At 43.6% G+C, this 11,727-nt stretch overlaps 1 protein-coding gene across 7 annotated transcripts; it reads left to right on the forward strand.

Moving 5' to 3' along the window:
* The first annotated feature begins 6,551 nt into the window (after positions 1-6,551).
* Positions 6,552-11,250, forward strand: SOCS2 (suppressor of cytokine signaling 2). 7 transcript variants are annotated; one of them, XM_075933302.1, is made up of 3 exons: positions 6,552-6,677; positions 7,958-8,207; positions 9,626-11,250. In XM_075933302.1, the coding sequence occupies exons 2-3, from the start codon at positions 8,072-8,074 to the stop codon at positions 10,081-10,083; spliced, it is 594 nt and encodes a 197-aa protein (XP_075789417.1). In that variant the 5' UTR covers positions 6,552-6,677; positions 7,958-8,071; the 3' UTR covers positions 10,084-11,250. The 7 variants fall into 7 exon arrangements, with proteins under 7 accessions (XP_075789417.1, XP_075789426.1, XP_075789419.1 ...); XM_075933311.1 differs by having other exon boundaries at positions 6,607-6,626; XM_075933304.1 differs by lacking the exon at positions 6,552-6,677 and adding an exon at positions 6,719-6,806.
* The last annotated feature ends 477 nt before the right edge of the window (positions 11,251-11,727 follow it).

The raw sequence follows: 11,727 nt of genomic DNA on the forward strand, positions 1-11,727 counted from the left end.
AGATGCTTGAATGTTACAGCCATACCTCCTTATATTGTGATCTGACAATATTCACAGTGAATATTCACCAATATTTACTTAAAATTGCTGTTTCCAAGAACATTCTTGCCTACGAACTCATTTGCTAGCATATTCACAGCAACAGAATATAACTCTGTGGGAGTACATTAAAAGCAAATGTATTTAAGCATGTGAACTAAAGTTCACAGGTGTTTTTAGCAGTATTTACCCACTCCTCGTGTGTGTTTGTGTATATATGACTCCACAACAGATAAAAGTCATGGAACAGGATTTGACTCATTATTTGCTAGAGTGCCCTGAGAGCCTTTAATATGAGGAGCTGTACGTGTACAGAATGCTATTAATGTTTGATTCTTTGTGCTAGGAGATTCCACCTTCCTTGTACCAGCATTTCCAATCAGTTCCCAAAGTACCAAATTAACGTTTCTATTTGACTTTAAAATGTAGTTAATATATTTGCAAAATCTATGGAAATACTAAATGTGATGTGTTCTTAAAGTTCTTTTAGTATGTTTGTACAGCATCTAGCAGAGGGGTTGGAAACTTAAGGCCCAGGGGCTGGATGCAATCCCTGGCTTGCCTGGAGCTGGCCCCCAAGGCTTGGGGCTCCCCCTCGTCATTAGAAAGCCTGTGGTGGTGCTCCAGCCCACCCCTTCTCCATGGGGCTAGGGCGCACAAAATCTACCAAACTGGCCCCCACAAGGCTCTAATGTGCCAGGGGAATGTGGAGAATGTCTGTCTTCTTCTCTGTTGGGGGTCATTTCAGTGAGGTTTTTTTTTTTTTCTTCTGACTTGTGTGTGGACCCAACTGATTTTTCTTTGGGTCAGCAACCCCGACCCAAAAAAGGTTCCTCACCCCCATCTAGCACAATGAAGCCCAAACCTAACGCAGGTCTCTAGATGATACCTCAGAGGAAAACAAATTAGAAAGACAGAGGGAAGAAAATTATGTTCAGCATTCTGGGTTTGCTGGTAACTTCATCTAGCCATCCCACAAAGGAAATGATCCTTCTCTCTCTCCACAATCTCTCTAGGAAAATATAGTGGGTGAGGTAGTATCTTTTACTGGAACAGCTTCTGTTAGGCTATGTCTACACTGCTCTCTCTTGCACAAGAAAATATGCAAATAAGGCAAAGCGGTGAATATTGCCATGCCTCATTTGCATACTTGATGAGCTGCCATTTTAGCGCAAGGGGCTTTTGCGCAAAAAGGAGCCATCTATACCACTCCCTTTTGCACAAAACCCCCTCTTGCGCAAAAGCCGTTCTGCCGCTTTTTTTCAGGAAGAACGTCTCTTGACCAAAAACCCTTTGCTCAAAATGGTGGCTCATTAAGTATGCAAATGAGGCATGGTGATATTCACTGCTTTGCCTCACTGCTTTGCCTCATTTGCATATTTTATTGTGCAAGAAAGGGCAGTGTAGATGTAGCTCTAGTGAAAAAGACCAACTTTGGTACCTTCCCTTGCAACAAACCCCATTGCCAGCTTTGTCCACATATTCACTCTGCTGATACCATTATTGGACCTAACCAAGTGAGTTATAAGATGAAGAACACATATTCCTGCGCATCCGGAAATATAATTTATGCTATCATGTGCCAAAAGTGTCCATCTGCTATGTACATTGGACAAACGTCTCAGACACTTCGCCAAAGAATCAATGCCCACAATACAGATATTAGACAGGATCACAAAGAAAAAACAGTTTCTTGCCATTTCAACCAGAAAGGACACTGTCTCAATGACTTGATTACCTGCATCCTGCTTCAAAGACCTTTTAAGACTACACTTGAAAGAGAATCTTCTGAACTGTGATTCATGCATAAATTCGACACTTTACACCTAAGCTTAAACAAAGACATTAATTATCTTACCCATTACAAAGATAGCTTCCCCAATTATCACCTCTAATATCATCAACTCACAGACATTTACCTCCCCCCCCATCCTCATTCTGTTCTGAAATTTGATTTGTCCTTTTCATATGTGTTCATTTTTTTTTTTAATTCTAGCCTTTGGTATATATGGTTGTGACGATTTTCTTCCACTATTTGATCTGAGGAAGTGGGTCTGGCCCATGAAAGCTCATCACCTAATAAACCATCTTGTTAGTCTTTAAAGTGCTACATAGTCCTGTCTTTTGTTTTTGATAATTTCAGTGATTTATGAAAGAAAAATGACCAAATATATTGAGTCTCTGAGTATTCTCATTTAGCACAGTCTTATTCATAAAGACTATTAAAACCCACATCTGAATAGCTAAAATGGCAGGAAATATGGTGGCAGATAATTTTCCTGTTAGTCATCTGATAGAAATCATGATTTATTTCACAAAAAAACATTCTGTTCCTTTAGTGGCTGGAAAGAACAAGTCAATCCCATTTACAAAAATATTTGTTTTATCTTTGTTGTATTTACTTACATTCTAAGAACTATCTGAATCCATAAAACTGATTAAAAGAACAAAAAGAGTTTGCAAAAGCAGCAGCCCTCTTCTTCCAAGTTCTAGCAATTAGAATCAAAGGAGTCTTCAGGGGTTTCCATTAAAATCTCTCTTGAAGTGTGTGTAAAATTGGCTTGGTATTATCGGAAACTTGGCATGCCCATTTCTTAGCCCCAAAACTAGAGTATTTGGTTGTGCGTTAGAGTGGGATGGGTTGGAGGGGAAGAGATCATACAATGTTGTCTTTTGGTAAGAAATTGTGAAAATACAGCAAATAATCAATAATTGGGGATGCCTAGGAAACAACATTGAACTATTTTAAGAAATGTATTCCCTTGCCCAGGAGCTATTCCAACAATTGGGGGTTGTTAGAGTGCAAGGATGTTCTTAGCTATATATCCTGCACCTAGAGTTTGAGGGCCAGGGATGGAAAGAATTAGGAAAGGCTCAGTTACACTGTCCATGTATTCCCCTGAGTAGCTGGATAAACCTGCTTTACATCTATTTAGCAGCACAAAGCAACCTTAACATGACCAATAATCCGGGCCAAGTCCCTTCCCCCCTCCAATCCATTACACAAGTAAAATCTGCCAATAAACTCAGCATACTTTTCAAGAACAAAGTAAAACATTTCCATCAAAAGGAACTTCATGTTTTTGCCAAAGCTATTGCCGCCTCCCATGTTGCTTATGAAAAAAAATAGTTTTGCTTACATGAGAAAATACACAAATCCACCAGCCCCTCTCCCCTCCTCTTTGTCAGCATATCACCAAAAGCAGGTCTGAAATACCATTGTATTCCGCTCCTGATTTTCAGTAGCACGTTAAAACTGTGTTTTCCGTATTACAAAAAATATGTACATCAGTTCAACTGAACTAAGTAAGATGATTTATGCATTGTAGAAAGTGTTTGAAAAAGGTGCCCAGACTTCTGAAATTGATGCTGTTAATCTTTCCTTGGATGAATTGGCCCTAACAAATGACTTAATCTGCCCTGAATTCTCAGAAGAGCTTCAGAATATTAATTAGTCAATACACTCAAAAACTGAAACTATATATTATGTGACACTTGCCCTAGAATTTTTCTCATAAAGAACAAACAGAAGAAAACAAGTCAAAATGATCACTTTAAACTCCCTGTTTTGGAAGAAACTCTTTCCCTCTTCACATCTGTGACTGACCAGAGGAACCACTGTCAGGGAGCAGATTTTAAAATCCTTTTTCAAGCTTGCACTACTCCATATTAAACTTTAAGAATTGAGTTTATTACTATTTCTTTTCTCTCCTTTTTCATTTTTCCTTCTCCTCCATTCTCTCTAATTTTGTTATGTAGTACAAGGCAGCTCATGGATGTACCAAAAATTGCAGTGCCAAAGAAGATAAAGGAGCACCATCAGTTTGCAGTCTAGACAACTTCTAGAAAATGAATGTAATGTATATATTGTGTATCATTTAACATACTGCACATACCCCGAAATCCCGCAACTTACATAAATTGTATTTTTCTACATTTAAAAAAGGTTTTCTCTCCCCTATTGATTTTGAAAGACTCCTATAAACAAAAAGGAAAGCAGACTAACAGATTATAAGTAGGAACAGCAAACCTAAGTCATCCTGGGAAGCCAAAAAATATTTATGGGGAATCACAAAACAGTCTCTAAATTTAAATGTGTACTGGACTAGAGCAATGAGGCAGAAAAGAGTGATTTTTTTTTAACAATCGATTCGAAGCTTTAAATTTGAATTTCCTCACTTTTGTAAATGTCAGTCCCTTAACATTTTTTGTTAAAAACAAGATAATGGAAAACTTAATAGAGCATTCTATTCAGAAAAGAGCCTTTCTATTTAATTTTTGTTTTAGCCTTTTTATAGCCATATCTGAATGAAAATAAGTTATTTACTTCTTAAAACTTTGTCCTTGTGGTTTATTCTCCACCTGAAATCATAATTTCCATCTTGTGACATCAGTCATTTTTACAGCAGCCAGTTGTGGTTTTACAAACATGGGATCAGACTTCAAATGGGAATAAACAACGGGAGCAGAGGAAATCTTAAAATACAATTTACATACAAATGCCACTTACAAAACAGGAGAAGATTACTGGTACAGTACATATAGCAAATCTGTAATAAGGGCAGCCTTTTCTCTACGTAGGATACATTACAAAGTTTTCCAAAAGGAATCAGAGTGGCTTTAAAATGTGGTCCTAATCTGAAAAACTACTATATGAAAATAGCATTTTCCAGAGCAGCATATCTACAGACACAAATAATTATTTTAGCAACAAAAATACATTTTCACTACTTATAAAAAAGAAACTCCTGTTAACATTGCAGAAGCAACATAGTTCTGAAAGTGAGCTATGTCTTATTCAAGTGCACACGTCCTTAACACCAGAAGAATTGTTAAAGTTCCAAACTTTATGGACATATTCTGATCCCCTTCACATCTATGCAATTGGAAACAAATGGGTTCTATACAAGTAAAAGAGAGATGAATCTGAAAACATTTGAATTGCATAGATGAAAACAGGAGCAGATTATGGTTTTCAGAATCTAATGCTTTATATCACTGGTGACGATGCATGAGTCAGAAAGAAGCCTGCTTGATTTTCAACTCCCATATTGAATTTGAGATGATGTCAGTAATTAAAACCACCTTTTTGTTCAAACTAAGCAAATGTGATCTGGAATCACTGCAACATTAGAAACATGGAAGCCCACAATGTCGTCTTTACAGAGTCACTTTGCAAAATAATTTTTTTTCAAGTCAGTCTCATGAATTGCATAAGCAGCTAGCTAAATCTTAAGAATTCTCTTTGGCCAACTAGCAAACTAAACAAAACTAACTCAAATCTTTCTCTCCCTTTGTTCTCATTCTCAGCTTTATATTTAGTTATTACAAATAATCTCTTTTTTAACACAGCTGTTAAAAATAGTCCCCCTTTCAGATGCTAAAATAGTTTATTTCAGGAGTTACCCCAAAATCTGAACTCAAAAGACATCTGACGCTACCAGAGCTCTCTCTGTATTGATAGTGAATCCATGTACATAGTTTACCTAAGTTATTTTATTCAGAAGTCATATTAATAGTAAAGTTCATATTATCTTATTAGAACCTTACCCTTTTGCTTGCTGTGCCACAAAACCTAGCTGTTCGCATCTTTCTCTGACAAGAATTTTGATATTTAAGTATTTTAATGGCATTTCTAGGATTTTTTAAAGAAAATCTTTCTAATCCTTTATTGCATGATACTTAAACAATTTTCCATCCCAGTTTTGCCCTATTCTGTTGGGCTATTTGTGACACTTTCCTGTTTTGAATAGAGCCGATATTAACACAGAGGTTGTTTGTTTTTTACATAATGAATAGGCTTATCAGATATCACTATTTATTTTGTTTTAACTTTGATGGATAATACTGTTTATTTTAAAGTGTTATTTTTTATGTTCAGTTTTAAATGTTCACAGCTATCGGAAATTATGATGGACCAGCCCAGAGGAGTTAATCATTATCCAATGACAACAGATGTTGAGACTCACAAAGTTAAAGCTTTAACTATTAAAATACAAGCCGTCAATTTACATCAAAATGCAACCTAAGTAAACTTAAATCAAGCTATTAAAAGTTTTCAGAAAGCATTTTTGTTACTTTGTCTATCTGTACATTTCAGTTCTTGTCAATGGAAATATTTTTCACGGGTGTGTGTCCTCTGAAACCCACCTTCATCAACTTTTCCAAGCAAAAATATAATCTTACAAGCCTCGTACCAAAGAAGCAGCAGCAGCAGCCCCAAGCAATGCGGAACAGGGTCGGTTCAATAGACGATAATGCACAGCCAGCAGAGGGAGTACGCTGCACCATTTTTGTGAGCCCTACCAAAAGCGACTTACAGATTATTTAAAAGTGGAACAACAGACTGGGGGGGAGTAATATTTTAGTGTGTGGATGTGCGGGGGCAGGAGTTTCACTATAAAGCTCCCTCGTATAATGAGTGTCTAACACTTGGCAGTGTCCTTTTAAGTACCTAATAACCCTGAGACTGATTTCCCCAGAGAAAGAGAACTCCCGAGCCTTTTATTACTGCGTAAGGCTCAGGTGCTGCTACAGCTCCCGAATCCCGACATTCTCTGGGGAAAGGAAGCAACAAGCGTAGAGAGGTGGGAACACCCAGTTTCTTGACGCGTACAAGTGGGGCGAGGTCCCCCCAGGTGAGGGCGATCCGCTTCCCGCGGGCGGTGCGGGATAGGGGAACCGGTCCAAGAAGCGCCAGCCCGCTCTTAAGGCGGTGCCCTGGTTTGTGTCCCGAAGAGCAGCGATCGCTGGCGAGCCGAGAAGAGGTTTTCCCGGATCAGTCATCCCGGGGTGTCCGAAGGGCGCCCCGCTAAGGGGACGGGGCTCCCGGGGCGAGGGACGAGCTGCTACGCGCGGGGCTGCAGCCCGGCATGCCGCGGGGGGCAAGGGGCGTGGGAGGGCGGCTCGACCCTGCAGCCACACTTGCCCCCAGGCTGCGCCCGCCGGCCCCGCTGCGATCTCCGCAGCCGCCTGACTGGCCGCCTCGCCTGCCGCCCCCAGCCCGTCCTCCTTGACCTGCGGCCGCGCCCCCAGACCGCGTGGGCCCCAGGACGGGGCTTCGCAGCCGCGCCGCGGCGGGCCGGAGGGGTCCGTGCTGCACCCCAGCCGCAGGTGTGTCTCCTGCCCGCTGCGCGGGGTGACCGAGGCGGCTGCTCCGCGCCCGACAGCGGCTCCGGCCCGGCTCCCCTTCGGCGCGGCGGAGGCGCCAGCGCTGGCGCTGTCACATGATGCGGTTCCTGGAAAGTTCCTGGAAAGCAGCCTGTGCAGTCACCAGCGCAGGGGCGGGGGGCGCCCGGGGCCAACTACGTGCGAGCGTCTCCGTGCGGCCGCGTCCCCCTTCCCCCAGCGAGCTGCCGGGGCGGCGGAGGCAAGTGGGGGGCGTCCAGCCGGTAAGAGCCCCGCTCGCACAGGCCGCCGCCCGGCTCTTCCGCAGCTGCCTGCGCGGGGCGGGCGAGAAGGGCTCCCGGCCGCCTGCCGCTTCCGCGCGCTGCTGGCCCCGGGGGACCGGCCCTGCCGGGCGCCCCGCGAGCCCCAGCCCAGAGAATAGACGCGTGTGGCTCGCCCTCCCTCAGCCGGCGGGCGGCCCCCAGGCGGGGCTTCGAGGGCTGGTCCCCATGCGGGCTTCTCCGGGCCCCAAGTGCCCCCCGCCCGGGTTCTGAGAAGCGGAGGCTGCTGAGGCGAAGGTAGGAGCCGGGCTGGGTTCCCCGGCAGCGCCTGGCGGCTTGTTGGCGAGGCCGCATGTTCCTCGACAGCAGCGAGAGCGGCCGTGCCTCGCTGCAGCGAGCGAGGCGGGCCCTGCGCCCGGCCGGGGCGGCTCCTTCCCTCGCGGGGCCAAGTCGCTGCGCCCGGGAGGTGGGCGAGGGGAAGCGCGGGCTGGGGCTCGGCCGCGGCGCTAAGCGTGTGTCCCCGCGTGCAGGCGGCGGCGAGGAGCCGGAGTATGCCGGAGCGGCGCTGAGAGCCCCCCGTCGCGGGGGTGGAGCGGAGCCCCCCAGTCCTGGGACCCGCGGGTGACTTCGGCCTCCCCCCCCCAATGACCCTCCGCTCTTCTGAGTCCTCGGGGGGCGCGGAGAGGGCCGGGACCGAGTGGCGGGGCCCCGGGGCGGAGGTGACCGAGAGGGCGGCGGCGGAGCGCCTGGCCGCGGCGATGGAGGAGCTGAGGCGGGCAGGTAAGCAAGCGGGGAGGGCGAGCGGGCGCCTTTCCCTGGGGGTCGGCCGGGCACTTGCCTCGTGGCCGGGCCGTGCTAGCACAGGGCCTGGCCCGGGGCACTTGTCTGCTGCCCGGGTAGGTCGCTGAACATACCGCTGCTCCTGGCGGTGCCTGCTAAACTGCCCAGGGAGCGGGTCACAGCCCCTCCGGCTAGTCGCGATCGAGCAGCCCCCGTGCTAGGCAAACGGGCGCGGGAGCCGCTTTGCGCAGTCTCCCTTCTCTTGACCTGCATGCGGACGAGCGCTTTATAGCAATTTCATGCTAATCCGCTCTGAATTGGGTCACCCAGCGCTGCGCGCCTTGAAACCATGCCGCTTTGTAGCTGATGGTAAAAGTTAGTTTTGGCGTTTTTTGTTTTAGTTTGGGTTTTTTTGGTCGTCTTGCTGTGGTGACCACTTCTTGGAAACCGTCTCTTTAGGTAGAGACAAGGAAGAGACATACAGCCACACTCTCATACGAGCAGTGGGGGGTGAAGAGGAATAAATCCAATTAATAGAAACACAGCAATCTACTTAAAAATAAATAGCAAACTTTTTAAGATCCTCAACTTCAGGCTGCCTCATTTGGAAATATGTGCGGGGAAAAATACTTTTATAAATTCTCTGAGAACCATTTTTTTTTTTAGTGAAAATAGCTTCACTTCATATATAAAAAGCTGTGTTAATAAAATAAGGAAACACTTAAGTAGCAGTCTCAGAGGGGTAGTTATGTTAGTCTGTGTTTGCAAAAACAATGAGGGTGCTCTGTCACCTGAAAGACTAACAGATTTATTGGGCTTAAGCTATTGTGGGTCAAAACCATTGTGTCAGAGGCATGCTATAGCAGTTATTCCAGATGGAGTTCAGAATGACTCTGGGGAGGGAGGAATGAATTGTTAAAAATAGTATCAAATTTGTCTGTAACTTGGGAAATTCCAGTTTAGCTTAGCCCTCCTATGTTTCATATACTACTTAAACCTCTTCAATTACAGTTACATCACTCAAATGTGGAAAACTACCCCCATTATACAGCTGTAGGAATTATTTTTTTAAAGTGAATATTTGCAGCTCAAGGAACTACTAACTGCCTTACAAAATGCAAGATTTTTATCTTCATTAGATTGTCAGACTGGAAGCCTTGACTCAACATGGATTTTCTCCTACATGTACTGCCCTATTTCTAATAAGTTAACCAGGGCTATTAAAAGTTGGAGCATTCCTTATGTAGTTTGATGTGAACTTATTTTGGCTATTGTACAGAAGATGGTACATGATAAGTTTCCCATATAGTTTTCAGCATATTTTGAAATCTAATATTCACTCACACAGTAACACACATGGAAATACTGACCTGATAGTGTCATGATGACACATTTAAACTATCTCCCTCTTCTAACAGGGTGGTACTGGGGCAATATGAATGTTGCTGAAGCCAAAGAAAGATTACAAGATACACCTGAAGGTACTTTCTTGGTTAGAGACAGCTCACATTCGGAGTACCTACTGACTATTTCAGTAAAAACATCAGCTGGACCAACCAATCTGCGTATTGAGTATCAAAATGGCAAATTCAGACTGGATTCCATCATATGTGTCAGATCTAGGCTTAAACAGTTTGATAGTGTGGTTGATCTGATTGAATACTATGTTCTTACATGCAAGGATAGAAAAACCGGGCCTGAAACTCCACCAAATGGAACAGTGCATCTTTATTTGAACAAACCCCTCTATACTTCAACTCCATCTCTGCAACATCGCTGTAGAATAACTATAAACAAATGTACAAGTAAGATCTGGGAACTGCCTTTACCAACAAGATTAAAAGAGTACTTGAAAGAGTATCAATACCAGGTATAAATATCTTTTCTGAATGTCTCTTTTAGAATAACTTTGAATGCAACTTTTAAGATCACCCAAAGAACTGAGTATCCAGCTGTACAATTCACCATGGCATTTATTATCAAATGGGGTCAGTTTAGGGGAGAAGACAGGTTGGATTTAAAATGCCTCCAAACAAGCCTTTCCAAATCCTATTTTTGGTGAGTGGAGGCTGCAGTCTCTCTAATAAGGTATGTTGGTATCATACTAACTTGTGAAGATTTGGGATGCTGACCAGAATGTAGTCTTGTATTTGAAGAAAAAGGTGTAAAGCACTGTAATGGCTGCCAAGTAATATCTGAAAGGGTGATCTACAGCAGCAGTGCACAACCTGTGGGTCATGACTCCCTTGGGGGTCGCGGCTGTCTTCCTGGGAGGGGTCGTAGCACCAGGCTGGCCACCATTTTCTTTTCCTGGCTCAGTGCCTGATGTGTACACAGTGGAAGCAGGGGAAGCAGACTGGCACTTTAAATTAAAGGGCCGCAACAAAATATTCTTGGTGCTTTTTTTTTTTTTCTCTCAAACATTTTCCTGGCACTAGGGGTCGCAAAATAAAAAAGATTGAACACCACTGATCTACAGGATGTGGAAGAGACTGCAGCTTTACATGGGAGAGGTCAAATAATAAGTAGGACTAGTTTGGTGCTGATGCTAGTATACTTTTGCAATGTTAAGTGGCTTGGGCTTGTGACTCTTACCAAACTTATGCAACTACTCAACAAAGTAAAAATTATTAACATTTTATTCTGTATTGAACCATAATCTTGAGGGGAAGGGGGTTATATGTTTTGCACAGAGTAGTACTGCAGTAATCAAATTAAAAGCCTTATTTCCAAAAGCTTTTAAAATTGGAATGAAGGGAATACAATTCAGTGTGTTACTGAGGTACCAGCCTCTTCGTTGATGTTTTAACATCTTCCCTTGTTACTATTTAGCCTCTGTTGGGTGAGGCCATAGACTCTCTACAGTGCAGCTCTGCTGTTGCTCAGTTCTGATATCTCAGCATGAAAACCAGCAGTTATGGCTACCTTCTACAATGTAGAAGTCTTTTTTCAATTTTTCCTCTAGAATTATGGGAAAGTTGATTTATTTACTGCTGTAGCTGTCAAACTTCAGACCTTATTCAATAAAGTGAATCTAATTGCACAGGTTGTCTCTCCTAACTTAGGTTGAAACTTGCTGCTTGTCCGATAGTAATGTTTCCTGTGAACCTTGGTTCTTTTCCCCCTAGCTAATACACAAGCAAGTGCACAAATATCAGATGGTGGAATATATTCATATTAGGGAAGTAGAGACTGAATTTCTGTAACTGAAATGGTGATAAACTAGTAAAGATGCTACTTGTATTACAGTAGCTCCCAGAAGCTGCAAATGAGATCAACACTGTGTGAGAAACATGCATACTCACATGAGGGGTAATCTGTGCCTCAGTCTAAATAAAAGTGGGGAGCAGGGTAATAGAAATGTGGTTACATGAGGAACTGGTCCATAGTTTGTTGCTCAATAACTTTTATAAACAAAGATTTAAGATTATCTTAATGTCTACTCAAAACAGAGCTTGAAGGAGGATTGCCAAGACTTGCTATAAGCTCAAACCTGCCCAGGTTGAGATTCAAGCAAAAT

Source organism: Pelodiscus sinensis, chromosome 1, assembly GCF_049634645.1.
Source record: "Pelodiscus sinensis isolate JC-2024 chromosome 1, ASM4963464v1, whole genome shotgun sequence".
NCBI classification, from domain to species: Eukaryota; Metazoa; Chordata; order Testudines; family Trionychidae; genus Pelodiscus; species Pelodiscus sinensis.

What these genes read in the sequence shown, in the direction of transcription:
- SOCS2 (XM_075933302.1), top strand. Translation starts at nt 8,072, where the DNA reads ATGACCCTCCGCTCTTCTGAGTCCTCGGGGGGCGCGGAGAGGGCCGGG. An exon ending in GGAGGAGCTGAGGCGGGCAG is followed by an intron (nt 8,208 to 9,625) that starts GTAAGCAAGCGG and finishes CTCTTCTAACAG; the next exon opens with GGTGGTACTGGGGCAATATG.